General features: G+C 43.9%; 1 protein-coding gene across 1 annotated transcript in view; it reads left to right on the top strand.

The window, feature by feature from the left end:
- BAZ1B (bromodomain adjacent to zinc finger domain, 1B) overlaps nt 1-25,993 on the top strand; it is a 48,721-nt gene that overhangs the window by 2,536 nt on the left and 20,192 nt on the right. The window contains exons 2-10 of the mRNA XM_010000206.1: nt 2,870-3,011; nt 5,123-5,267; nt 7,277-7,475; nt 12,018-12,139; nt 12,966-13,163; nt 15,224-16,916; nt 21,162-21,300; nt 21,795-21,925; nt 23,508-23,619. Coding sequence (XP_009998508.1) covers nt 2,870-3,011; nt 5,123-5,267; nt 7,277-7,475; nt 12,018-12,139; nt 12,966-13,163; nt 15,224-16,916; nt 21,162-21,300; nt 21,795-21,925; nt 23,508-23,619 — 2,881 coding nt within the window. The remainder of the gene's footprint in view (nt 1-2,869; nt 3,012-5,122; nt 5,268-7,276; nt 7,476-12,017; nt 12,140-12,965; nt 13,164-15,223; nt 16,917-21,161; nt 21,301-21,794; nt 21,926-23,507; nt 23,620-25,993) is intronic.

Below are 25,993 nucleotides of genomic sequence, written 5' to 3' on the forward strand. Positions count from 1 at the left end.
AAGTGCAAAGGACAAATAGCAGATGTGTAGTGGAAAGTTTGAGCTAGAGTAAACTTTGCAAAAACATCATTTTTAGCTTTGTGCTGGCCCCAGGAATTCAAAGCAGGACCTGGCTTGGGAGCCTGTGGCTGAGCAGCAAGGCAGGGTGGGTGGGCACTGTAGGCCCAGGTCTTGAGCTCTGGATAAGGATATGGCTGGGGTCAATGTCTGATGAGCCCACCAGCTCTAGGTGGAATTAAATTGCATTTGAGAAGCAGAGCTGAGGAGCAGGGAAACTGCTGCTTTTAAATAAGGTGGTGGTGTGAAAAATATGGGTCGTAATACACTGAGATTTAAGCTTTTTCTCATGGGTATGTACAAGGAGGGGAAGATTCCTAGGGAAACATCTTCCTGTCAGTATGAGAAATGGTCTTAGGAAAAAAACCAAAACACTTGTCTTCCAATTATTTTCAACTGGAGATCAGCATTTATTTGTTCCCCTTGCTGTAAGGAAAGAAAAGTTGATAAATCCAGGGGGGAATATAGGCTATAATTTTATTTCCCAGATATATCTTAAATATTTGTTTATAATTAAATCACTGAAGGTTTATTAAGGCAATGTCTTGCACCCTTGAAAGTGCCTTTCCTTCAGCACTTGTGTCCTCCCTATCTAGGTGACATGCACTTGCAGAAGGAAAGCTGAGGGGAGAGGGAAGGTGGGCTTCCTCAGGACCACTGTTTGTTGGGTGTTTAGACTCCTGTCTAGTGTTGGGGTTGAATTTGCTTTTAGCTCTTCTTTTTGTGGGAAAGCCATTGGAAGGAACATTATTATGGTTGCAATCAAGTTATTCTAAAAGTGGCTAATTGCTCTAAATACAACGAGGACTCCTGGTTTCTTGTTTAAGGACCCTTGTGGGGTTTTATACTTTTTTTTTTTTGTGGGGAGGGGGAAGGTGTTGTGTGTTGTTTTTTTTTCTTGTCCTAGTTCAATATCACTATAAACATTTGTTACAATCACGCTTCTGGCCTGGTTGGTGGTGCTGTGCAGCTAGGTGAGCTCCTCTGCAAGGGGTGGTTGCTCTTTGCCACTGCCCCAGCACAACCACAGCCCTTCCTACCCCTGCACTGTAGAGGTGTCTTGTGTCTAAACAAACTTGAGCATCTCTGAAAGCTCAAGAAGGGTGAAGGAGCTCTACAGGGCTCTACACTTAGCAGGGTGATGACTTGTCAGATCTCTGGTCATCTGCTGGAGGGCAGGAGACTCCACAAGCAGGGCAAACAAAATGATAGAATTGTTAGAGTAGGCAGGGACGTCTAGAGATCAGTAAGTCCAACTGTCCCACTGCAGCAGGATCACCCAGAGCACTTTACCCAGGGCTGCATCCAGGTGGGTTTGGAATATCTCCAGAGCTGGAGACTCCACAGCCTCCCTGGGCAGCCTGTCCCAGGGCTCCGTCACTGTCATTGTAAAGAAGTGTTTTCTTATGTTTAAATGGAACTTCTTCAAACTGGGAAGCTGTGGGATTTCTCCTTGGTTTTGAGGCCTCCTTCAGGCAGAGGGAATACTGCCTGCAGTGGGAGCCTCTGCTGGAGGTGACTCTGTTCCTGGCTTGCACAGCACAAGTTGCTGTGGCTGTGACATGCCTGGGTATCGATGTCCACAGTGTAGCTCCTGGCCCTGGTTGGACTGCACCTTGGGCCTGTGAATAAACGTCCAAGAAGCTTGGTTTTGTTGGAGTTGTAATTTGGCTTCCTAATAGGAATTTAAAAAAAAAAAGGGTTAGTTGCACTAAAATATTTTTTTAAGACAAAGCATGTGCAAGACAGGATGAGCAAGTCACTGGGGCTGGTGGCTCTGCCTGCACAGGAGGGATCTGTGTGTCCCTGTTGAGACTCATCATGAGCACTGAGCTGCTGTGGTTGTTACAAGTCTGCTTTGTATGCTGAGCTTGCCTTGCTGCTGCCTGAGAGCATGCTGAAGGAGAAGAAGGAAGATGCTTTTCTTGCCTCTCTTATTATTTCTCCATTTAAATTACCTTTGGCAAGCATATGGCAACTGAAGCAGGCTGCCACAGGGTGAGCTGGCATGGCTGTACACTGTGTTGGGTTCTCTGGTAGTTGTGCCTGTACATGCTCTATCCATGGGAAGTCTGAAGTAGCTTCTATCTTTTTGCATTGACAGTTAATCGCTGCTTAAGTGGAATGGGCAGAGCAGAACCACAGATGCTGTGGCCTGTGGGCCTGTTAATCCTCAGCAACTTCACCTGGAGGCTGGGGGTGATGTGGGGGAAGCAAGTAATGTAGTTGGAGGGAGAGGTTGTGGTGTGATAGCACAGGAGGCTGCTCTTGTTGGAAACCAAAGGAAAGGTGGCCTTCCTAGTGGTGCTTTTCAGTGCTTTTGGGATTTTTCCTCAAAAGATAGGGTGTATTGGGTAAACTGGTAATTTGCATCTGGAGTTTGTAATAACACCCATTAGTAGTAGTTCCACAATGTTACTGCCAGGCATTTAGCAGCAGTCCATGCCACATTTCCTATGTGTGCCTGCGATACTGTTTGTGCTGTTCTCCAATGAATCAGACTGGAAAAGCTGAAAAGTAGCTCAGCAATGCCATGAAACATTCAGCTGTGCATGTTCCCCCTCTGCAATTCAGCCAAACTGAGGGTTCCAGGACACCTTCCATCTTCCCCTGTGGAGCAGGATGGGCATTTCTTCTGCAGAAAGCTCCAGTGCATCCTGGTCTGAAAACCTAGGGGATTTAACACAGCATCTCCATGGTGGATGCAGGGTCAAAACTTCTCTGTAGCAATCCTCAGCCTTTGTGTGCTCTGATAGTACAGGTTGGGTTGTCTCGTGCTTCTCTGGTTATTCCTCCCACTCCATAAATTCAGTTTTCCTGAGCTGCTGCTTGTGCAGGGAGTATGAAGCACGTGTGGAGAGATACAGTGAGAGGATCTGGACGTGCAAAAGCACAGGAAGCAGCCAGCTGACACACAAGGAGGCCTGGGAGGAGGAGCAGGAAGTTGCTGAGCTGTAAGTACCAGTGAAAAAAATTGATGTGGGTCTTATCTTTAGGTATTGGGGCAGAAGGGTGGATAGGGAATGAACTGTGATTGCTGGTTGATGAGGTGAGGCAAGCATCTTGTAAACAGATCTGGGGATTCTGGAGTTAAAAGCAAATCAAGTCCAAATTTGATGTTATCACTAATGTAGTTGAGTAATGCACTTGTTTAGTGCTGTATCTTAGTATTACTTGAGTTAAAATAATTCAGCATATGTTACTTGACATATTTTGAAGCCCCTTGAGTAATCGGAGTTTTTCAGAGGGGGAAAAATAAAACATCAAGGCACTGAATTAGGAAGAGGTCATTGAAGTGTTTCACATCTGCCAGGTCCACAGCTGTAATTATTTTTTCTAGATCTGTATTGTGGTACTAAACAAAAAAAAAAGTATTTTGGAGTGAGATTTCTGGGGAGCTGCTCTACTTGAAACAGTAAAGAACAAAGGGAAACGAGCAAGAGTTATGACTCTGTTCAGGCCACCAGTGCTCCTTGGGGCTGCTGTGTCCCTGACCTCCCCCTCACACCCAGCACAGGCCCTGAGTCCTTGGCTGAGATTCAGAGTGATTCTTACCATAGAGGTAGATTTTCTGTAAAGGTGCAAGTCCTTGGCTCAGCCAACAAATATAACTTGCTTTGTGATTACCAAGTTACAGGGATGACACCAAACAAATGGCAGGTTTCTCTGTTCTGTGAACTGATGACTTGGACTTCTGTGGCTTATTTTTCCCCAGGATTGAGATGAGAGTTTTATCAGCAGTCTGAGAGGTGAAATGCTCTGCTGCCTCTTTCATGAGGAATCCACATTTCTGATTAATTGGCAAAAGAGTGAATAGCCTTAGCCTAAGGAGAAATTCCCCATCATTTGAGGTTAATCACATCCTTAAAGGCAACAAAAAATAAAGCTCTTGGCTGATAGTCCTAATTTCTGTGAGGGCTGAAGGATTCCTGTCTTTAGTCTTTCCTCCCTTGAGTTGTTTGAGAGGAGGATGCAGAGCCAGCTCCATAAACTTAAAATCCTGAGTCAAAACCCACTGTTCTGGTGTAGATTACTTTTGGTTAACCACATTGGATGGGTTGGCCACTTCTGGAATTATTGATATGTAAATGAAATATAAATAGAAAATCTCTCAATAACCAATGTAGTTAGTGTCTCTAAATATGGGGAAAAAAAGATTCTGTGAAATGAGATTTTGCACTTGTCTCTCAGAAATGGGATTAAAAACTTCCCAGGCAGTTTGTGGCTGCTGTAATACCTGACACAAGTCTGAATATAAGGAAGTTCATCTAGGCAGTTTGCTAAAGGGATAAATTTGTTCATGGCAGCTGTAGAACAGCACAAATAGCTGAGGATGATCAGCAATGGATCCCAAAGTCTGAGAAGCTGCAGGCGTTTTGGAAAAATGGATTATTTTGTTTCTCCTTAAAGTAACTTGAAACACAATTTACTTTTGAGCCAGAAAGCTTTACATAGTGTTACTTGGTACCCCTGTCAGCTAATGGACCTGGTCTTTTAGACAGGAGATCAGTCAGGTAGAATTTGTAACAGTCCTTTCTCTTCTTTGGATAAAAAAGCTTGAAGATCATGTCATGAAACACACAATATTTTTCTCTGGAAAAATAATTTGATTGTGTAAGCCTGCCTCTGTCTCCTTTACTGTGTTAGCAGTCTGAGATGAAGGAAATGCTAAATCTTTCTCAGCATCCTGTTACTGTTGGAAGCAAAAATTTTAAAGTAATGAGCCTCAGAGTGATGACATGATCTTGGTATATATTTAGCATCTAGTAGAGAGGCAGGAATAACCAGCAAGAAAGTGTTCACCCTCAGGGCTGCTCATCCAGAAGGCTTTATGGTGTTCCTTCTGGGAAGGACAAGTACAAATTGTATTGGCATGGCAATTAATACTTTGGGAAGGTGCTGGGAGGAGGGCACCAAAAAGCCCTTGGATCTTTGCATGCTAATGTGGCATCTGCCACAAACATTGTCCTGGCTGTTAATGTTCTTGGAATTGTGAAATGGGAGGTTACTTTGCATTTTGGCTTTTATTCCCTGAATAATGAAAACATCTTCTGTGCTTGCTCAGCTTGAAGGAGGAGTTCCCCATCTGGTATGAGAAACTGGTACTGGAAATAGTCCACCACAACACTGTATCTTTGGACAAGTTGGTGGATGCAGCTTGGCTGGAGATCATGACCAAATTTGCAGTAGGAGAAGAGTGTGACTTTGAGGTAAGGATCTGTTTTTGTTGTATCCCCAGCTTTTGTGCAGAGCTAATTTTGGATGTCTAAAGGCAGGAGATGGGGAGAATGTGTTAGCCATTTATATTACCAGTGAGAATTTATTTTCTATAGAATCCCAGGGACAGAACCTGCTTTTGGGTGCAAAACAGTTCCTTAAGCAGGAGCACGTGGATAATCCACACTGATGGCAAGAGAAAAATGACTGATCTGTGTGTGTGTGGAACTAAACATGTATTAGTCACACTACTTACATATGTGATGGTCTGTGTGTGTATTAAATATATATAAATACATATTTTAATTGGGTTTAAAAATTGGAATCATAGAATAATTTAGGTTGGAAAAAACCTTCAAGGTCATTAAGTCCAGCCTTTAACCCTACTCTGCTGTGTTTGCCCCTAAACCATGTCCCCAAGCACCACATCTAGATGACTTTTAAACACATCCAGGGATGGTGACTCAACCACCCCCCTGGGCAGCCTGTTCCAATGTCTGACAACTCTTTCAGAGAAAAAAAAATTCCTAATCTCCAGCCTAAACCTCCCCTGGTGCAGCTTTAGTCTGTTCCCTCTTATCTTATCACTATATACTTGTGAGAAGAGATCAGCACCTGCATCTCTACAATGTCTTTTCAGGCAGTTGTAGAGGGTGATGAGGTCTTCCCTCAGCCTCCTTTTCTTCAAACTAAACAGTTCCTTCAGCTGCTCCTCATAAGGCTTGTTCTTTAGGCCCTTCATCAGCTTAGTTGCTCTTCTCTGCACCCACTTCAGCACCTTGATGTCTTTCCTGTACTGAGGTGTCCAAAATGGAACACAGGATTTGAGGTGGGGTCTCACCAGTGCTGAGTACAAGGGGAGGATCACTTCCCTGGTCCTGCTGGCCACACTATTTCTAATACAGACCAGGATGTCATTGTCCTTCTTGGCCACCTGGGCACACACTGGCTCATGTTCAGCTGCTTGTCAGTCAGAACCCCCAGCTCCCTTTCCACCAGACACTTTCCAGCCACTCTGTCCCCAGCCTGCAGCACTGCCTGGGGTCGTTGTGGCGCAAGCAGGATGTGACACTTGGCCTTGTTGAACTTCATACAATTGACCCCAGCCCACCCATCCAGCCTATCCCAGTCTCTCTCTACAGTAGAGCCTCCCTACCCTCAGGCAGATCAACACTCCCACCCAACTTGGTGTCATCTGCAAACTGACTGAGGGTGCATTTCTGTGCCCTCATTGAGATAATTGATAAAAATGTTGAACAGAAGTGGTCCCAACACTGAGCCCTGAGGAACCCCACTAGTGACTGGCCACCAGCTAGATTGAACTCCATTCCCCACCACTCTCTGGGGCTGTCCAGCTAGTGTTTGATCCAGCAGACACCATGCCCATCCAAGCCATGAGCAGCCAGTTTTTCCATGAGAATGCTGCGGGAGATGGTGTCAAAGGCTTCTCAAAAACCAGGTAGACAACATCCACAGCCATAATCACACATAAATGTTTTCACCCAACTTTCCCAGAAAAAGCAGTAGTCTTAAAGTAGTGTAGGATGAAATCAACTGCTTCCAAATCTCTAGCAATGCTCCAGTGATAGGAAACTTCCCTCCAAAACTAGGCATGATGGAGAAAACTCAAACTTGTTAAAAATAAGAGAAAGTTATACAATGTTCTCTGTTAGGAATCTGTTCAGGATGTATTGTGTCAACTGGGGCTGCTGAGAGAGCACACTTGCACCTTGCACACACTCCCTTGCATTGCACTGAGAAAGCAGAATTATTAAACATAGTTCTACATTTCTAAGTGATTTGTGCAGAACTTCCAGGTAGGAAGAAAAAGCAGAAAGAAATTCTGTAATTGGATCATGAGCTTCTCTCAAGGAGGATGTCAGTTAAGTGTTCTGCCAAATTTGTAGGTGCTCTTAGTTGTCTTTTTCCTTCTTTGTAGTGTAAAAGCTCTTGATTACACTTTTCTTGCTTAGATTTAGTTTTCATCAATATTTCTGTGCAGGTTAGTAAGGAGAAGATGCTGCCTGTGAAAGTTGTGAAAATGCATCCCCTGGAGAAAGCTGATGAAGAGGCCTCAGAAAAGAAATCAGATGGAGCCTGTGACTCCCCATCCAGTGACAAGGAGAACTCCAGCCAGGCAGCCCAGGACAACCAGAAGGAAGCCATCCTGAAGGAGGATGACAACAGGAGGGAGAGTATGAGTAAGTAGTAAGCCAGCATGGGAGGAGGTAGCACCTGGCAGTGAGTATTTGAATGGATGTCATCTTGGGCCTGGGCTGTGAATGTCACATGGGAGGCTCTCAGGTTGTTCCAGGGGAGGTTTAGATTGGATATAAGAAGAAATGTCTTCCCTGAACGGGTTGTTAAACAGCAGCACAGGCTGCCCAGGGTGGTGGTTGAATCCCCATCCCTGGAGGTGTTTAAAAGCCCTGTGGATGTGGTGCTGAGGGACATGGGTCAGCACTGGAGTCGGGTTAATGGTTGGATTTATGATCTTCAAGGTCTTTTCCAACCAGAACGATTCTGTGGTTTAGGTGTTTAGAAGAAGCCATTTGAGAAATGCAGAGGCTCGTTGCTTCCCCTTCTCCTGGGCCCCAGAGGGTGCTCTCACCCCAGGCTGTGCCAGGCAGCTTCCAGCAGGAGGGCAGGGCTGCAGGCCAGAGAGCCCAGGCACGTTGCCTGAGCAGTGCAGCTGCAGGTTGCAGTTTTCTCTTCCATCTCCTACTGCTGCCAGGAGCACTGGGAGCCCGTCAGCACAGGCCATGACACCAGAGAGCAGGGCAAGGCCACCTGGGATGGAAAGCACCAGGACTCTCCTTGCACGGCCGTGGCACAGGAAATTTCTTTCCAGGAGTACAATGTAGTTGTGGTGCTGAGGGACATGGGTCAGCACTGGACTCAATTGAGTTGGGTTAATGATTGGACTCGATGATCTTAATGGTCTTTTACAGCCAGAACAGTCCTGTGGTTCTGGGATGTTTAAACAGTGTCACAGACTGGCTTTGTCATTGTAATGTGTCAGCTTTGGTGGCAGTGGTGCTCATCTGTCAACTGTTCTTTCTTGCTCTCTGTTTCAAATAAAGTGTGCTGTCATTCTAAGGTGTGATACTGAAAACTCTACATGAAACATAGAAGCTTCCAGATTATAACAAGTGTACTAAAAAAATGGAGGCGGGAAAGAACAACAAGGGTTCATGCATTATCATAAAGCTCTGCTGATATTTTCATCCTCAGAACAAACATCTCTACTTCTCATGCCTGTTGTTCTGCAGTCAGTGACAAGCTCTAATTCTCTTCCATGTTCCCATTTGACATAAAAACCAAGATATTTTCCATTTTCAAATGCTCAGACAAAATTTGTGCAGAAAAAACTCCACATTGTTTTATAAGGATTCAAAATAAAGCATGTTTTGAAATGTTCTCCTCTTTCATATCTATTCCTCCTTGCTGCAGAGCTAAATGGTGGGTGTCAAAGTCTTTTCTTGACTCTGAGAAGGTATTGGTGAAAGAGGAAAAAAAAAAAAAGTTAGTTTCAGGTCCTTTGCAACTTCTCAAAAATTGAATTCTAAGATTCTTTATAAGGTATTTCAAAAAGTGTTTTAAATGAAAAAAATCCCAACCAACAACAAACCATCCCCACAGCATAACTAGTCTGGATAGTTTCATTTTAAAGGCACATAAATGAAATAAACTGTTTACATTTGTAGCCACTCCAAGATCTGGGGAAGGTGTTGGTAAACTCTTAATACAGAGATGTGAAAACTCAGAAAACAACCCAGTGAACTAATAACAAAGTCAAGAGGGGAAAACAAGTTGTACCAAGCTCTAGTCCCAAGCTTAATAATTGTCAGCTCTTTATGATTGGTACTGGAAAAAGTTATGAGCTGTTTTGCTTTCATTTCAGTGCTCTGGATAACTGGGAAGGGGAAAAATGTGTTGCAGAAACAATCTGGCTTTATAATCATCCTTTGGAACAGCAGCAATGCTTGGAGGGGAACTAATGCATGCTTTTCTTTCTTCTTGGGAGACTTGTAAAAGGAATGGGAACTCCCTTTTCGTTGAAAAGCACTCATTGAGCAAATTTACAGCAGCATTTTTGAGCTTGTGTGTTTAGTATGAAGTGTACCACAAGATACCATTGGCTGGTGCAGTGTTCCAGCCAGCTGTGTGCAGCTGTGCTCCACAGGGCCAGTGGAGCACTCTAAGAGTGGAAGAAGGCTGCAGAAATGGGGAATCCTACCCAGGAATCCTGTGTCTTTTAAGCCTCTGACTCTTCTCATCCTCATTTGTCTCTGTAACCTGAGGCTCCCCAGCCTTTTTTGTAAAAGCCAAACCTCAACATTTTCAAGTCAGAGATGCCAGCAGAGCCAGAAGGTCATCATCAGTCACAGCAGGGAGGGTGTTCTGTTGCTAATCCTTTTATATTCTCAGTTAGAACAGAACACAGGGCAATAATGAACTCATTACTGGATTTATATCCGAGTCTTTTGAAAGAACTACACAGCATTTGTTACGTCTACCCAGCAACTACACAAGCAGTAAAGGCTTTGCTTTCATCCAGGCACCTGCAGGAGGCTGAGTGCTGTGCCTGGAGGTGCTGAGACGGAGGTTTTCTTTCTAATAATTTGCATATTTGACAGGTTGAGGTCACTGTGCAGGAGGGAGCGTTTAGCAGCAGGGACAGGCTCTGCAGATAATCGTGGGATCTGAGAGCTGCATCTTTCCCTGCACACACGAGGGGGCAGAGTTCACCTGGGCATTTCTACTGACAAACGTGCTGGGTTTGTGGAGGGAAAACATGGGCAAAGAAAGAGCCTCAGTCTCTAGTTACGAGTCTGTTCAGCTTCAGAAGCTAAAATTAAGACTTTATACCAGCTTTATTGTATCAAATGTGCAGTCTGAAATGGCTTTGTATTTCTAATTGCTTAGAGAGTGAACTCTGGAAACTGCAGAAGTGAGAGGAAAGGCTAGTTTGTCCTGAAAATGGATCTTGAACTACTGAAGGCAGGTTCTGCAGCTTGAGCTGTACTCGGAACTAACACTGCTTTGGAAAACCCAAAATGAGTGGTGAATAGAAGGAGACAACAGCATATGGATGCTTTATGAGGTCCCAGCAGTGTAGTGAAAGTAAGTTTTATTACAGTGCAATGCAGCAACAAATGAGGTATGCTTTTTGTAGAATAATTTTAGGAAGGAATGTGTAGTGATTTCTGCTTCCCCACTCCCAGGGATCCAGGTGCTGTTTGATGGAATTCAGTGTTGTCATCCCTATTTCTAGATCTAGAAAGTAGCTCACATGAGGAGATGTCCCTCACAGGCTTGGTGCAGAGGCAGCACTTTACCTGAGGCCTTCAAAGTCAGAGCCAGGACTAAGCAGCACATTGTTATTTCTTAATTATAAACTTGCTGTACCTACACACATTCAGCAGATACAACATTCAGCTCCTTAAAGGGCGTTTGGGCTGATCTCTGAAAGCAGATCTTTTACAGAGCTTGAAGTGTCTTGTATCATCTTCCATTGTGCTGTTGAGCAGAAAAAACAGTTCAGCATCTTTAAACTTACCAAGATTTCTTTAATACAAATGTGGAACCAAAGCAGACAATAGTTATGGCTCAGCCTGACTTGGGATGAGAGGATCAGTCTCCTTTCACACATACTATCATGGTTATGAAATTTAGGGGGTTTTATTTTAAAAAAAACTTCTATAATGATTCTTGGAGCAGAGAATTCTACAGGGCATAATGTGAAATGTGGCACTACCACGGGAAGTAGCTGCACAACGTGTGCAGGGAGCCCATAGCACCTGTGAGCTATTCCCTAGCCAAGGTGACTGATTTTGGAAAGCCAGAACTTGGTTTGATACCATGTAAGCTGTAATGAAGCTGAAATGCTCCAGGGCTTGCAATGTGAGAATTATTATATATTTAAAAGTCTGACTTAGGTCTCACATCTACTTGTATTCTCTGTATTCTTAGATAATTATTCTCACCTGTCATGCTTGCTATAGTGTTTTCTTTGAGTCGTAGCCACAAACAGAAAAACATTTGGGGATTGTTTTCTTTGGTAAGCTTGGATTTTGTCTTAAGTGATTGCCATTTGCAACCTGAATATAGATGTAATAGACTCAACACCAGCTGGCAAGGTGTGATGCCTTTGTAGTCTTTCAGTTACATCTCTGAGAATAAAAAGACTGTTTGTATAAGTATGCTTAAGATCTCCAGCCAAACTAGCCCATACATGTAGAACTCATCATTTCAAAACACTTAATGGCCACTAAAGTTAAATTATTTTAAAAGTTAGTTTAATTTAGGATCACTAAGTCCTGCAGTAGAGTTATGGCAGAGACAGCTGGGACTCTGGGCAGGAGCTCCCCAAGCAGGCTCCTAGTCAGGTTACGAAACCTGTGTCCCCTTCATTAGTTTTATCGTTTCTCCCTTTGTACAGGTGGTTGCAGCTGACTGCTTGTAGGAATGGATTTAAATGCTGTAAGTGGTCCCTCATACCCCTCCAAGATAGGTGTTGCCTCCTACTTTACAGCTTTTCAGGGACTCTGTTCCCAGCCTGCATCTGCAGGATATTTCTATAATCTGATTTGGAATTTTTTCCTGATGTTCTAGTTTAACCAGTAGGATAGCATGGTATGTGGAGGGGGTTGCCCAGTCCAGCAATGGTCTGGATTATTTAATCATTGCTTTTTGCACTCTAATACTGACACACTTAATGTGTAATCTTGCTTTGTCAGACGACCGAGCACGTAGGTCCCCTCGGAAGCTTCCCACTTCTTTGAAGAAGGAAGAAAGGAAGTGGGTTCCACCAAAACTCCTGCCACACAAATATGATGTCAAACTGAAAAATGAAGATAAGGTGAGTTGTCCACTTGAGTCCTTTCTATTACAAAATGAACATGCTAATTTAACAATGTAATCCCTGTCAGTGTGTCTGTACAGCACACTGTTGTACTTTCTGCTGGAGTCAGGTGTTGGAAGTGGGATGGCTGTTGCTGTCTGTGAGGCTGACTAGCCTGGCTATTTCTGTAAATAAATGGGTTTTGTGCCTGGAGACACCTGGTACCACATACTGAGTCACTGATACAGTAGCTTCAGAGTGGGTGCTGTTAACTGGTAATCTCTGGTCAGGTAGTTAATGAGGCTTGGTCAAAGATAGACTAGTTAATCCTGAGCAGCAGGTGCTGCTGGTGTTCTAATTGAGCTGCTCTGAGAGCTGTGTGTCAGGAAGCTCAGTGTCTGCAGCACTGCTCTGTGATTTCTCCTGCCAGTTTGACAGGAGGGGCAGTGCTGGCCTAAGTTCAGGGGATGCAGCCTGCAGAGACTCCTCTGGTCTCACAAAACAAATTAAAATAAACATTAACATGGAAGAGCTTTTAAGTTAGCAAGCACAAGCCAGAGGGAAGTCAGAGATAAGCAGAGGGCTTTAGCAAGAAATTTGCTATATAAATGAATATTTTTTACTCTCTTAGCTGAGTGAATCTCCTACCAATCCCAGTTGTGCATCTCAGTTTTACAAGTCCTGTTTGGTTTGTATTGAGTCTTCGCAAGAGACCTTTGAAAGAGTGAAGAGCTTGAGGACATGAAGCAGTACAATGGTCCTTGCTCCTTCTGGCCATGTCATATGTATTGATAATGTGGTTAGAAGCTACATGTTGACAGTCTGTCTGTCTGTTATCTCCAAGATCATCAGCAACGTGCCAGCAGATAGCTTGGTCCGTACAGAGCGTCCTCCCAACAAGGAGATCCTGAGGTACTTCATCCGGCACAACGCGCTGCGGGCTGGCACCTGTGAGAATGCCCCGTGGGTCGTGGAGGATGAGTTAGTGAAGAAATACTCTCTCCCCAGTAAATTTAGTGACTTCTTGCTTGACCCACACAAGGTAAGAGCTCTTGAAAGTACCTCCTTTGCTTTCTCACCCGTTCCCCACCCTTAAACAGCCTTGGCAGAGGCTTTGGTGTGCCAGTTGGGTTTTGGTGCTCCCAAGCTTACATCAACTTAGAACAATGCAGTCTACAAGGGAAGACAAGGTTTTCTGGTGCAGGACAAATGGCAGGGCTGTAGTCCTTACCTGGTAAGGTCAGTTATTGGGGCAGTTTCATGGTTGCAGAAAAGAGCTGTTTGATTTCATGATGCTTGGGTCTTATGTGGTGCTGGATTGAGAGATGGAAGATACCACAGATGTTTAAGTAGCAGGGATCGTTTTTTTCCTGCTCTTTGTACTGACCAGCTAAATATATTGTTAATCAAATAAATACATCATGAAATCTGTTTTAACGTGGATCTTTGGGTGCAGAAAGCACTATTTTGTTTGTTTAGTAAATTCCCTTTGTCATAGACTCAGTCTTTGTCAAGTGTTGTTCTAAAACCAGAAGAGAAATATTTGCTGTATCCCTTTTTCCTCATCAGGAGCAGAGCACCCTTTTCTCGCCAGCTTCTGTGGACTCTCTTGGATGCTTGTAAATCTGCTTAAAGGGAAAAAGAAATTCTTCAATCTTGAGCTGTGTTTACCCTTGCTGTAGTATTTGAGGTCACTGCCTTAATAGAAATAGAGCTATTTCTGGTGGTGGACAAAGTCTTTTATTCAGTGCTCTGATGGATAGAGCTGTGCCCTTAGCATAAGAAGAAAATGCACAAATGTGACATCTTCAGTTGGACATACAGGAGCCTTTAGCCTTATGCTTAGGGGTGGCACGTTTGGTAGAGTGTTTTCCACTTGGAATAGAGATTGAATTTATCTGGAGGTTTTTAAGTCTTGAGAAGTGCCTGGAGAATTTATTAATCCAGAATTTATGCTCTGACAACATAACTTTGTATAAGTGACAGTTGGGTATCCAGTATAAGTTGCAGAACTGATATAATAATGAATTACATGAATCACTTCAAAGCTGGATGCCTTTGGCTTAGGTCATTCTCTTCAGCAAAGATTTCAACACAGAATTTTTCTAGAATGAAGTTATGCAGGCACTGAATTTGGTGGTTGTGCAATCTCCAGTAAAAGTTTCCATAATGGACTAACAGGGACTCTCCAGCTAAAGCCTCCAGGAGTGAACATCAGTGAGTCAGAAAATGGGAATATTGAACTTGATCACATTTGTGTATGTTTGTTCTGAAAGAAATGCTTCTTAGGTGCTTGAACCTTTTGCTGTGCATGCCACTAGAATTTTTTATTGCTAAGGGATCTCAAGTGTTCAGCCTCTTTTCTGGTAAATTTATCCATAACCTAAAGGTGATATCTTTGTATCACTTCTTGAAATATATTAGTATTCTGGATGCATCCTAAAGCTTAATTTGAGATGCCAAGGTGGTCCTGAAATCAGCCTCTCTCTGGCTCTGGGTGGAACTGTTCTGTGCTGGCAGGTAGGTTATTTCAGCAGCTTAAAGCCAGTCAGATGTTCAGTTGCATTGTTGCAGGGTGGATTCCTGTCTCACTTGCATTCCAGGTGCTTTCAGGCAGTTCAGAAGCCAAACTCTGAACTCCTGTCACCCACCACTTCTGTGCTCCTTCAGTTTTCCTCTGGGTGAGGTCCAGAACGAACCCTATGTGACCCAGTAGGAAACCTCTGAGCAGAGGGGAGAGTTTTTGAAATCAATGTCAGGGTTTTCCAGGCAAACCCCTTCTGCACCAGCTTTGAGGTGGAAACAAAATTATTGTATGTAATGTAGCAGGAAGCATTTAATATTCTGTGTAGTGTTTCATTTTGTAAAGTTTAATGTGAACTTTCTGTAGTGAGTTAATGACTTCATGACCAATGTAGTGACTACAATGCAGAATATTGAAAGTATTTCAGAAGACTGTTGTTACCTTTAACATGTAGAGTATTCCTAGTTCATTGGAAAAATGCCTTGAAAATAAACATAGGCAAAAATAATGCACAGAAAAGGATCTAGACCACCTTTATTTACCTTTAAATACTAATATAAAATCATTCTTTATTTTAGTATATGACTCTCAACCCCTCAACCAAGAGGAAGAGCTCTGGATCACCTGACAGAAAGCCTCCTAAGAAATCCAAAGCTGATGGGTCATCCCTGGCCCAAACACTGAGCCCTACTCTGTGGTGCCACGTGCATTTGGAAAAATCTATTATTGCCTCTCCCCTGAAGATGAAAAACTCTAAGAGTTCAAAAAGTCCTAAAGAGGAACTGGAAGAGGTGATGAAAATTGTGTCACCTGCTAAACTTGGTTCCAACTTTCACATTCCAAAGAAGAGCCGTCTGGGGAAGGACAGCGACAAATCCTTGGACAAAAAGCAGAGAGGTAAAAGGGTCCTGAATGGGCAGAAGTCACCAGGGAAATCAAAATCTCCTAGGAAAGGCTTGAAGACCCCTAAGATGAAAATGAAACAAATGACACTGCTGGACATGGCTAAAGGTACCACTAAGGTGTCCAGGTCTCCCAGGAATTCTGGAGGCACCCCTAGGTCTTCCAGCAAACCCCAGAAACATCTCCCTCCTGCAGCTCTCCATCTCATTGCCTATTACAAAGAAAACAAAGACAGGGAAGACAAAAAAAGTGCTCTTTCCTGTATCATCTCCAAAACAGCCAGGTTGCTCTCAAATGAGGATCGTGCCCGTCTCCCTGAGGATTTGAGGGGGTTAGTACAGAAACGCTACGAGCTTCTGGAGCACAGGAAGAAATGGGCCACCATGACAGAGGAGCAGCGGAAGGAGTACATGAAGAAGAAGAGGGAGAAGCTGAAAGAGAAACTGAAGGAGAGAGCAAAGGAGCGGAAGGAGAAGGAGATGAAGGAAAAACTGGAAAAACAGAGAAGATTTGAGGACCAAGAATTGAAAGGGAAGACCTTGCCTACTTTTAAACTGGTTGATACTCCAGAAGGACTTCCTAATACGCTCTTTGGGGATGTTGCCATGGTGGTGGAGTTCCTGAGCTGCTACTCAGGGTTGTTGATGCCTGATGCTCAATATCCCATTACGGCAGTTTCCCTGATGGAAGCACTTTGTGCAGAAAAGGGAGGCTTCCTTTATTTGAACAGAGTGCTGGTCATTCTCCTTCAGACCCTGCTGCAGGATGAAATTGCTGAAGATTATGCTGAGCTGGGAATGAAGCTTTCTGAAATACCCCTGACTTTGCATTCTGCCTCGGAGCTGGTTCGCCTGTGCCTGCGCAAGTCAGACGTGCAGGAGGAGAGCGAGGTCTCGGATAACGTGGACGAGAACAAGGACTCAGCAGCTTTTGAGGATAATGAAGTCCAGGATGAGTTCTTGGAGAAACTGGAGACAGCAGAGTTCTTTGAGTTGACTCCTGAAGAGAAGCTGCGGATCCTTGGAGCTCTGTGCCACCGGATCCTGATGACTTACTCGGTGCAGGACCACGTGGAGGCCAAGCAGCAGGCGTCAGCCGAGCTGTGGAAGGAGCGCCTGGCTGTCCTGAAGGAGGAAAATGACAAGAAGAGGGCAGAAAAACAGAAACGAAAGGAAATGGTGGCCAAAAACAAGGAGAACGGGAAAGATGAGAGTGTGATGGGAAGGAATGAAAAGAAAAAAAATGAGATGATGAAAACAGAACACCGGGCAGAAATAGAGGCTGATATGATCAGTGCTGTGAAGAGCAGGCGCCTTCTGGCCATCCAAGCCAAGAAAGAGAGGGAGCAACAAGAAATACAAATGAGAGGTAATAAAAATAGCAGGAAAGTAGAGGGGAATAAGTTAATGGTAAAAGTGACAGACTGTTTTCAAAAGCCTCACCTGTTCTTAGGAGTTTTATTCACTGGAGAAGTGTAATTGAGCTGCTGTGGTTTCTATGGCAGCTTGAAAACTGGAATGTTAAGAAAAAGCAGTAGCTGCTGCTGGATTTTTATCTGTGGGTGTCCTGTTCAGTACCTTTCTATTCTGTCAGGCCTGGGAAGACTGGAGTACAGAAAAATCTGTTTTGGGGATAGAAAACATTATTTATGTTCAAGCATCTTCTGACTCTTACATGCAGAGGAGATAATTCCTGCCCTAAAACACATTCCTGCAGCTTTGCTGCTGTGCACAGTGCCAGGCTGATGGTAGCAGCCCTTCTCCCAGGCAAGGACTTCTGCAGTAAATTGCAGTTCAGTTCCTCGCTTTAAAGAAGTAGTTACGGAATTGAATAAATAGATGTAAACTGTCCATTCAAACCTCTATAAATCACCAGCTGCAATGCCAAACTTTAGATACCTCTGTGTAAGTTGTTCTTTTTGCTAAGGAGTATGGAATAGGAATAGCAAAATACTTTGGAATTAGAATACAGATATCTTTTTGGTTGTAATGTGGGTACTGGGCAGATGGAAGCTGGACAGCATAGCACATCTAGGCTGTGTTATTTCCCTTCTGAAACAGTTGAGGGACAAGCATCCCATGTGGAGGCTGGCTTATGTGCTTTGGCTGGAATCTGGGAGTGGCAGTTCTAGGAGACCAGCAGTAGTTAAGTAATGTGGGATACCCTGAGACACTTAGGTAAGTGGACTGGATACAACCATGTCTCACAAGGAAAGTAAATATCAGATCTTCTGTTCAGAACTGTTCATCTCAGAAGTATCAAAAAGCTGCTGAAGATGTGGAGTGCTGTCCTGCTTCTCCAGAAAAACAGAACACCAAATATCTAACATGCTGTAGTGGAATGGCCTTTTGGCCCCAGTTCTTGTAGACCTCCAGGTTTCATAGCAAGTTCAAGTTTTTGGTACAGTTTTACTGCAAAATTCAATGCAGTTTGGACACTACCCCTTGGGATGCTGCTTCTTGTTCTTACTTGATAGTTTGTAATAGTTATATATGAAGAAAAGCAATATTACATTGATGGAGGTAAGAATTGTTTGGCTTGTGTGCTGAGAAAGTTTTAATTCATTCTTTTGGACTCCACCAGGAAAACTAGGTCTCTCTGGCAGGGAAGGAAGGATTAAACTGTCCATTAAAGTTTTAATTATATTGCTTCCTTTCCACATAACAAACCACAACATTTCAGGCATCCAGGGCTTCTTTGACCGGTTAAGCAGTTGCTATCAGGCATAAAGGTACCTGCAAATTACCAAAGATCTTGGTTAAGGTTGGGGGCACAGTAGTTTGGGCTGCAGGATTAGCAGCTCAGAGCTGATCTGCTCAGGACTTCAGACTTGTGGGCTGGTGTGTTTTCAATATGTGAAAAATAGTTCTGGGCAACCACCATGAGAGCTGCATTCATGTGCTGCTGCCATCACACAGGCTTTCTGTGGGCTTTTTCAGTGTTCTGGCTTTCATACCACTTCAGTTGCATTTGCTTTTAATGATGTTGGTATCTCTGAGGGAAGTAAAAGAATAGTTGCTGACAAAAAACCTGTTGTGTAGTGGTTCAAAATGTATATATATATCTATATATGAACCACTGCACTATAGGTGTGTTGTCAGCAGCTACTTTTTTACTTGTACACAGATACCTATCTCACAGACAGATTTCTTTTTCACCACTCTGGTAACATCTGTCACACTGGGAACACTAACCTGTTTCAAATTAAAGCTATCAAGGTTGTAGCTTGTGCTGCCAAGCTAGTCTCAGCTCAAAAAAGAACCCAGTGTAGGAAAGCACAAATGTATTTTTTTTGTTCTTTCTTGACTTCAAAAGAAGTCAATACAGAACTCCCTGTTGAGATAACAGGATTAGTATCTGTATTTTCTGGGTAGTGAAAGTCAAGCTGCTTCCATTGCCATGTCAGTGCAGCACTTAGTAATTGTTCTTTGTCTTATCTCTCCATGGGGCAATAGCTCCTGTACAGTCTGTTGGAGGAGAATGGAGAGCTGGAAGCTGTACAGCTGAGGAAGGCTGTGAGAGAGGAATGTGCCAGCTGGGCCTAGCTTCACAATTCCAAATGAGATGCAGGGGAGGAACCTTTTGGTTTGGGGTCTTTGTTCTTATGTTGTTGGAACAGTTTTGACATATGAGTAAATTCAAGTTTCTGTTCTATTCTTTCCTCTTCCTTGTTCTGGCACTTTATGGTACCTGCTGCAACTAGGCTTTACAGTTGGATACAAAAGATACCTGTCTCAGGAGTGCCCACCATATCCCATGGTGTGAGCACTGAAGAATTTGCTGGCAGTGTGGCTGGTTTGGGTTGGGGTCTTGGCTCTGGAGAGGAGGGCATTGAGGAGGAGGGATGTCTTTTGTGCTGGTGTGAAATGACAGCAAGAAGTCTTAAAAAAAGGATCAAGGAGAGAAATCCTGGGGAAATTGGATCACCACTGTCTCCTAGTGGAAGGTGAGAACGGTTCTTCCTGTAGTAAGGGTCTCCTGATGTGGTTTGTGAGGCTGAGGTGTAGGTAACAGGAGACATTTGGAACTGTGAGAGCAGCTGGTGCTGCTTGTTCTCAGTGCTTGGACATGGGAAGAGCTCGTGTGGTTGATATTTACAGACACAGATTATGCAGCTCCTTGTGTTTGGCAGGTATGAATTAACAGGACAGTTTTGCCCTGCTGCAGTTACTATGTGTGGCTGTATTTTTGGTACATTATTGGTATATTATTGTACAAAAGCTGATCAGTCGGGTTGGTGTAGCAAATGCAAGGATATATTTTTCAGTATGTCTCCTCTAATCTGGCCGGATTGATTACATTGGCAGGACTTCAAAGACTTAACAGGTGTTCACTAATCAACTGTTATCAAACCTGTCTTGATTCAGAAAATCTGGAAGAGAAAGAGTGGGTAGTAGCCCTGGGAAACGTCCTAGCAAGAAGTTACCTTTCTCCCTAGGACAGCAGCCAACGTACTGCCCCTATTTACTTGCCCCACTCCACCTCACCCCTTCCATATGGCCTCATTCCATCTGCTTCAATCCCTCTTTTGTCATGCAAAGATAATTCTTAATTTCTTCATCCTTTTTCTTTTTCCCCCTCAGGTTTTCTCAGGACACATGAGACTGTTGCCCATAGCCTTTTGTGCAAGTCGTGGAGGGGTGATGCTTTTGTTAGACAGATCAGGTTCTGAAGAGCCAGTGTGGCTCAATTTGATGTTTTGTTCCTCTTTATTCAAACAGTTCTTGGTGAAAGCAGACCTGTCCTTCAGAGATGAGCAGAAGTGTAGAGAGACTCTTAAGCCATCATGAGAAGTGTAAACCCTGCTGACTTTAATGATTGTCTCCTTGGCAGAAGCTGCCTTGCTTCTTCCTCCTTACCTAGAGATGTGAAGTAATGTGTTTGTTCTATAAGATGCTTGCCAAGAAGTTGCCAAGGGTTTAGGCCACTTCCTATTTTCTTTCCCCTCTTTGTGTCAATAGCCATGGATATTGAGAGCTCCTGAAATGCCAATACTTCTGTTGTGAGTGGGAAAGCTGAGGTTTCTATTTGAATGCTATGGGAATGCAGGAGTGTGTTAGGAGATGTGACTGGGTAGCTGGGAAAGGCCTCTCTGGTGCCAGAGCAGGATTTTGGGTTGGTGAGGCTGTGGGGAGAGTGTTCCCCAGAGCTGCAGGTGTGGAAGTGCAGGCGTCCATGCTGAGCTCAGGGGACACAGCCAGACCACTCCCAACTCTTGAGCTGGCCAGAGCAGGAGTCCTTATTGTCTGTTGTGCTGCAGGTAAAGATCCTTGACCCTGTTGTTAAATGGGATTGCACAGCAATGGATGCCACTTTGTTAATCTAGACTGAGATACAATAATAAGGACTAATTTCTCCAGTCAATTTTTATTGAAACTTGCCTCTTTCCTCTGCCCAGTTCATCCTTATGATGCCTTCTTAAGAATTCTTGTGCTTTTTCTAGGATGGTGGGTGGAAAGCAGGATAAAGGATGGGTGGCTGTGCTTAAAGAATCTTTACCAAAATTACAAATAACTTTTTTATTTTTTTACCCCCATCGTGTAGTAAAATAGAATATTGATGTCTGGAGAAAATAAAAAGAAACCTAATGCTTCTGTGTGCTAATTCCAACAGTGAGGATGGAAAAAGAGGCAGAGGAAGAAAGAATCCGGAAGCATAAAGCTGCAGCTGAGAAGAATTTCCAGGATGGAATTGCCAAAGCCAAGCTGGTGATGCGCAGGACCCCGATTGGCACCGATCGAAATCATAACAGGTAGGCAAGGAAATGATCCTGTGCTGCCAGCTCTCCCCTGAGAGGAGCTTTATTAGGTGGCAGTCCCTAAGAAGGGATTGATATGAAGGTGCTGGGAGGACTCACTGTGTGTTGAATGGTGGGGGAGAGCAGAAGGGAGGCTTTTGTGTATGTGGAATGTAATGGCTTTCACTGGTTTACATGGCCAGCTCTTTGAGGTCTTCAGTGAGGGTCAGGATCTGCTGATGACTAGAGCTTCAAGTACTTGCATCAGTGCTCAAGAACCTAGTTACCAGGCTCTTTTTCACATTTGTTGGGCACAATTGTTTTTAAATTGGATTCTAATAAAAGCCCTTCATGTTGCTCAACTGTGCTAATACCAAGACTTAGATGCGCTCGGTTCTTACTGAGTCAAACACTCAGGTGCTTCTTCCCTCTGTGCAAATAAAGGTGCATGTGTGTAACTGTAGCCCAAAGAGGAGACAGGTACCTGTTAATGTGGATGTTTCCTACAGGTATTGGCTGTTTTCTGATGAGGTTCCTGGCTTGTTCATTGAGAAGGGCTGGGTACATGACAGTATAGACTACAAATTCATCCTTCCCCATCAGAAAAAAGAAGATTTGAAAAAGGACTGCAGCCCAGGAGGTATGATCAGCCTGCTGCTCTGTGGGCGTTTCTTTGGTTGCCATCTGACTGTTAGCATGGATTTGTGAATGTGAGAGAGGAAGTGTCTGGTCTGGATGTTTTCATGGGGATACTCTAGTTCTAAGCCCTTTTTAAACTCGCTGCACACAGCGAGGCTGCTGCTGCTGATGATTTCCCTCCTGCTGCTCCAGGTCTTGAGACTGCCTGCAGTGCACCCCAAAAGGGCTGTGGACCATCACCTCTCCTTAAAAGCACTCAGGGTGATGTTAGCTGGGGACTAATCCCTGTGGTTTGCACTGAGCCTGCTGAGGTGTGGTGTGCCAGACTCTTTGGACAAGTAGACAGCTGTGTGCTGCAGGCAGTGAGGGTGTCCATCCCAGTGCTCACATTCCATCAGTGGTGAAACTCTTGGATTAAACCCTGAAATAGTCTCAAGCAGGACAGCCTTCTAGATACTGATAGCTTTGCTGATTGAGGCTATTTTGGCAAACAGTCCCCTTGCACATGTCCTCTCAGCCTGCTCTTTACCTTGTACTCAATGTGCAGTTGAGGTGCAACAACCAGCTGAAGTTCTAGTGTTTCCTCTGTCATTTTGCCTGGCTGCTGAGGAGCCTGGGTGGTAGAGCACTGCAGGCAGAACATGGACTTGCACAAAAATCAGTCTGTGGGAAGGGAAACAATACTTCTAGGTGAAAATTGTTCTTGGTGCAGAAGAGTATGCTACAGTCTGACTCTAGTTGCAGTTTCAGTCCTGATCATTTCCTGCTTTTGAAACATCCTGGGATGATACTGAGTCCACCTACAGCAGTGCTGTGTGTGACAGGCTGTGTTGAGTTAAAACAGGGAGTCCTACCTGTGGGAATTTGTCTTAGACAGTGGTCAGAGCAGACATCTGTAGAGGAATGGAACAGGGCAAACCTGTATGAGGAATCTCACTGTAACTTTCCAGCCATCTGTGTCATGGTGACTTGTTGAGCTGGAGGTGACACTGTTCAGTAACTCTCAGTGGGTGTGTTTTCTTCTGTGAACTTTCAGATGCTGACGAGCTCTGTTCCTGCACACCAGCTTGCTGCCAGCTGTATTAATTTCTCAAGTGCTGCCCAGGTACTTACCCAGCTGGTGTGCAAGATTTCAGCATTTTCCTTCTGGAGCTTGTGTTAAGCAAAGGCTTAAATAAGCAAAGATTTAAATTTACATCCGACTGTTGTCTAAGATGCTCAGAAATACAAATACATCCCAGTTACAACTTGTTCAGTTCTCAAAGTACTTTGTCAGTATATAGCTGAAATGTGATGCTAGTTTTATGTATCTGAAATAGCAGAAATGCTTTGGTTGCATGAATGTGCTTTATGATGCAGTAATTTCTTTAAAAATCCATCATCTTTTCCTCTATTTCTATAAATACAGTGTGACCTTTAGCAGATCAAACCTGGGTTAGTTTTCCTTGACAAATGTGTTGCTGGCCTAGATGCTGAATGTAAACACTTAACTGGAGAGGGTGGTTTTTGCAAAATGCACCTGCTCAGTGAAGGGGAAGACAGATAAGAACACACCCCACCCAGCTTGTGCTTTTCTCTTGCAGAGAAGAGGAAGAGCGCGGGCGCCGCCGGCAGGGCGAGCAGGCTGCCCCGGGCCCTGCCTGCTGCAGACCTTCCCACCGAGACCACTGCACCCAAGCAGGGACAGAACTTATGGTAATACTTGCTTTTATATGACTGCAAAGCATTCAGAGCATAGAGGTCAAGGAAACTGGACAGGTTTCATTTGATAGACCCTGCTCTGTACCTGTTAAGCTTGCGTTTAGCTCCTCTTGAGCGTCTGTTACTAATAGTTACTAGTAGTGATGGGCTGGCAGGGCAGGCAGTCCAAGAGCCAGTGGAACCATTATAATCAACCCAGTGAATCAGACTTACAGCCAGTATAAGTTAAGCTGGCAAAATGCTGCTTTGATGCATTGCTTTTTAAATATTTTATATTCAGAGGCCTTGTTAATTTCAAAGAATTGCCCTGTGCTTTTTTCAGCATTGGTAAGCCTTGCTGGAAAAAAAAAACAAACCAAAAACAAAAGGAGGAGAGGACCAGTGACCTAGCTAAGTGTGTCTAGGTTTTCTTTCATGCTTCATCTCAGCAGACCTGAATTGTGGCATGTGGGCTCCTTGAACACATTAAAGTCTTCATTTGGAGACAGGCCTTTATCCTGGGTGTTCTTGTATTGTTTGAGACATGCAGAGCCATCCCCCAGCTCCATGTCAGCATGTTCTTCTAGGGCTTCACAGCAGACTCTACTGGTGTCCATCTCTTCTCCTGTAGCACCATGTCAGGGACTTGATTTTCATTGCTACTGATAATAAGAGCTTAGCAAGATTATTCTTCCATGTTGACAGCCTTTAAGCTTCCCAATGCCAAGCAGGAGCCACGAGCATGTCTTCTGAGTGAATCAAATCTAAACACTCCACCTTTGAGCATGTTTGATTGTGACTTGCTCCAGTAGTTTGCCCTGCCCATGTCCTTTCTCTTTCAAGAAAATCTCCTATGTCAACTGTTCCCCTTTGCATAAGGAATCCTCAGCAGTGTCCCCATGCCAGAAAATACTGGCATGGGGAAAATACTGGCTGCAGCTTTACCCACCAAACTGCCTGGAAGGACTCTGCACTTTTTACATAACCCTGAGAAGTAATTCTCACAGAGTACTTGGCCCTGCAGCTCCCCTGTTAGCAGTGGCTTTTCCAGAGTTTTTCACTGCTGACACCCAAAGTGGGGTCACTTGGCCTGTGATAAGTAGCACCAGTTGTGAGCTTAGCTCCAAAGCACAGTTCTACTGCTGCAAGTCAGAGCTACATTACTAAAGCTGTTCCTGCTCTCCAACCAGGAACTGTCAAATAGACTGAAATTTGTAGATGTCTTGATTCATCTAAACCATCAGCATGGAGTGCTGACTTGGCATTTCTCTGCCCCTTTTCTTCATTGCTAGCAGGTCAGAGGAGATGGCAGATTCCTCTGGGTGCCTTCACTGTCCAATATTGCTGTGACAACTCTCCACCCTTTCTCAGTCTAGCCCTTTGCACATCTTGCCACGTGGCCAAAATTCAAGCATTTGAGCTTTCCTAGGGCATGTGTACTATAAACAGGAGGTTGTGGAGGATAGCACAATCCACAGGGAAGTCCCCTGCTTTTTTTAACTGCCTCTTGTAAATATTTGGTCTTCTTTTAGCAGAGATGGCAAGATGTGTTCCAGTAGAAAGACAAATTACATAAGGGAAACAGAAGCTTAAATTAGTCATGCATATTGCTGTGGAATGAAGACATAAGAACTGAACTGGATGAGTTAAGCAATGAAGAATCCCTGTGACTTGTAATTCTAGGCTGAACTTGACAAAGCAACGTAGTTGATAGAAGTGTTGAATTGCTCAATCAGGTTGGCAGTTCTCAAGGACATACTGAGATCAGGGTGGTTCCAAAGGCAGAAGTGTTTTATGGGGCAACTAGTCACACAGCCCAGGAGAGGCAGCTCTTTGAACCAGGTCTCTCCACTCCCAGGACTGATTACTAAGAGCTGTTACTGTGTATGAGATTGCCATAATATGTGGTGTTCTCCTTTGAAAAAAGAGTGACAAAAATAATTAAGAAGCTTGTTTAAAAAAAAAAATAAATAAAAATTTAAAAAGATTATAGTGGCAGCCAAAAGCCTAAAATGCTTTTGGCTTTTAGGACAGGAGATTGAAAGTTTCCACACGAATGGTCAAAGCAAGTGCTGCCTCTTACCTTTGAATTAAAGGTTTGAGGAAACTTGGAAACAAAACAGCAGCAACAATAAAATATTCTCAGTATGGTTCACATCAGGATAAGGAAGCTATTAAAAGTAAGAAGTCCTACTTAAAAATGGTGGTTGAGTCAAAATGCAGAAAATAAAAAGGATGATAAACCAAAGTATAGACTAAGGGCAAAACCTTTTTTTTTTCCCCTTGGGGAACAATCTTTCATCACAAAATCAGTTGGTACAGGGCCTGCCTTAGGGTAAGAGGGAAGCTCTTCTCATGAGTGAATAATTGGCTAAGAAATATGAAACAA

The sequence above is a fragment of the Chaetura pelagica genome, unplaced genomic scaffold (assembly GCF_000747805.2).
Source record: "Chaetura pelagica isolate M959 unplaced genomic scaffold, ChaPel_1.0 scaffold516, whole genome shotgun sequence".
NCBI classification, from domain to species: Eukaryota; Metazoa; Chordata; class Aves; order Apodiformes; family Apodidae; genus Chaetura; species Chaetura pelagica.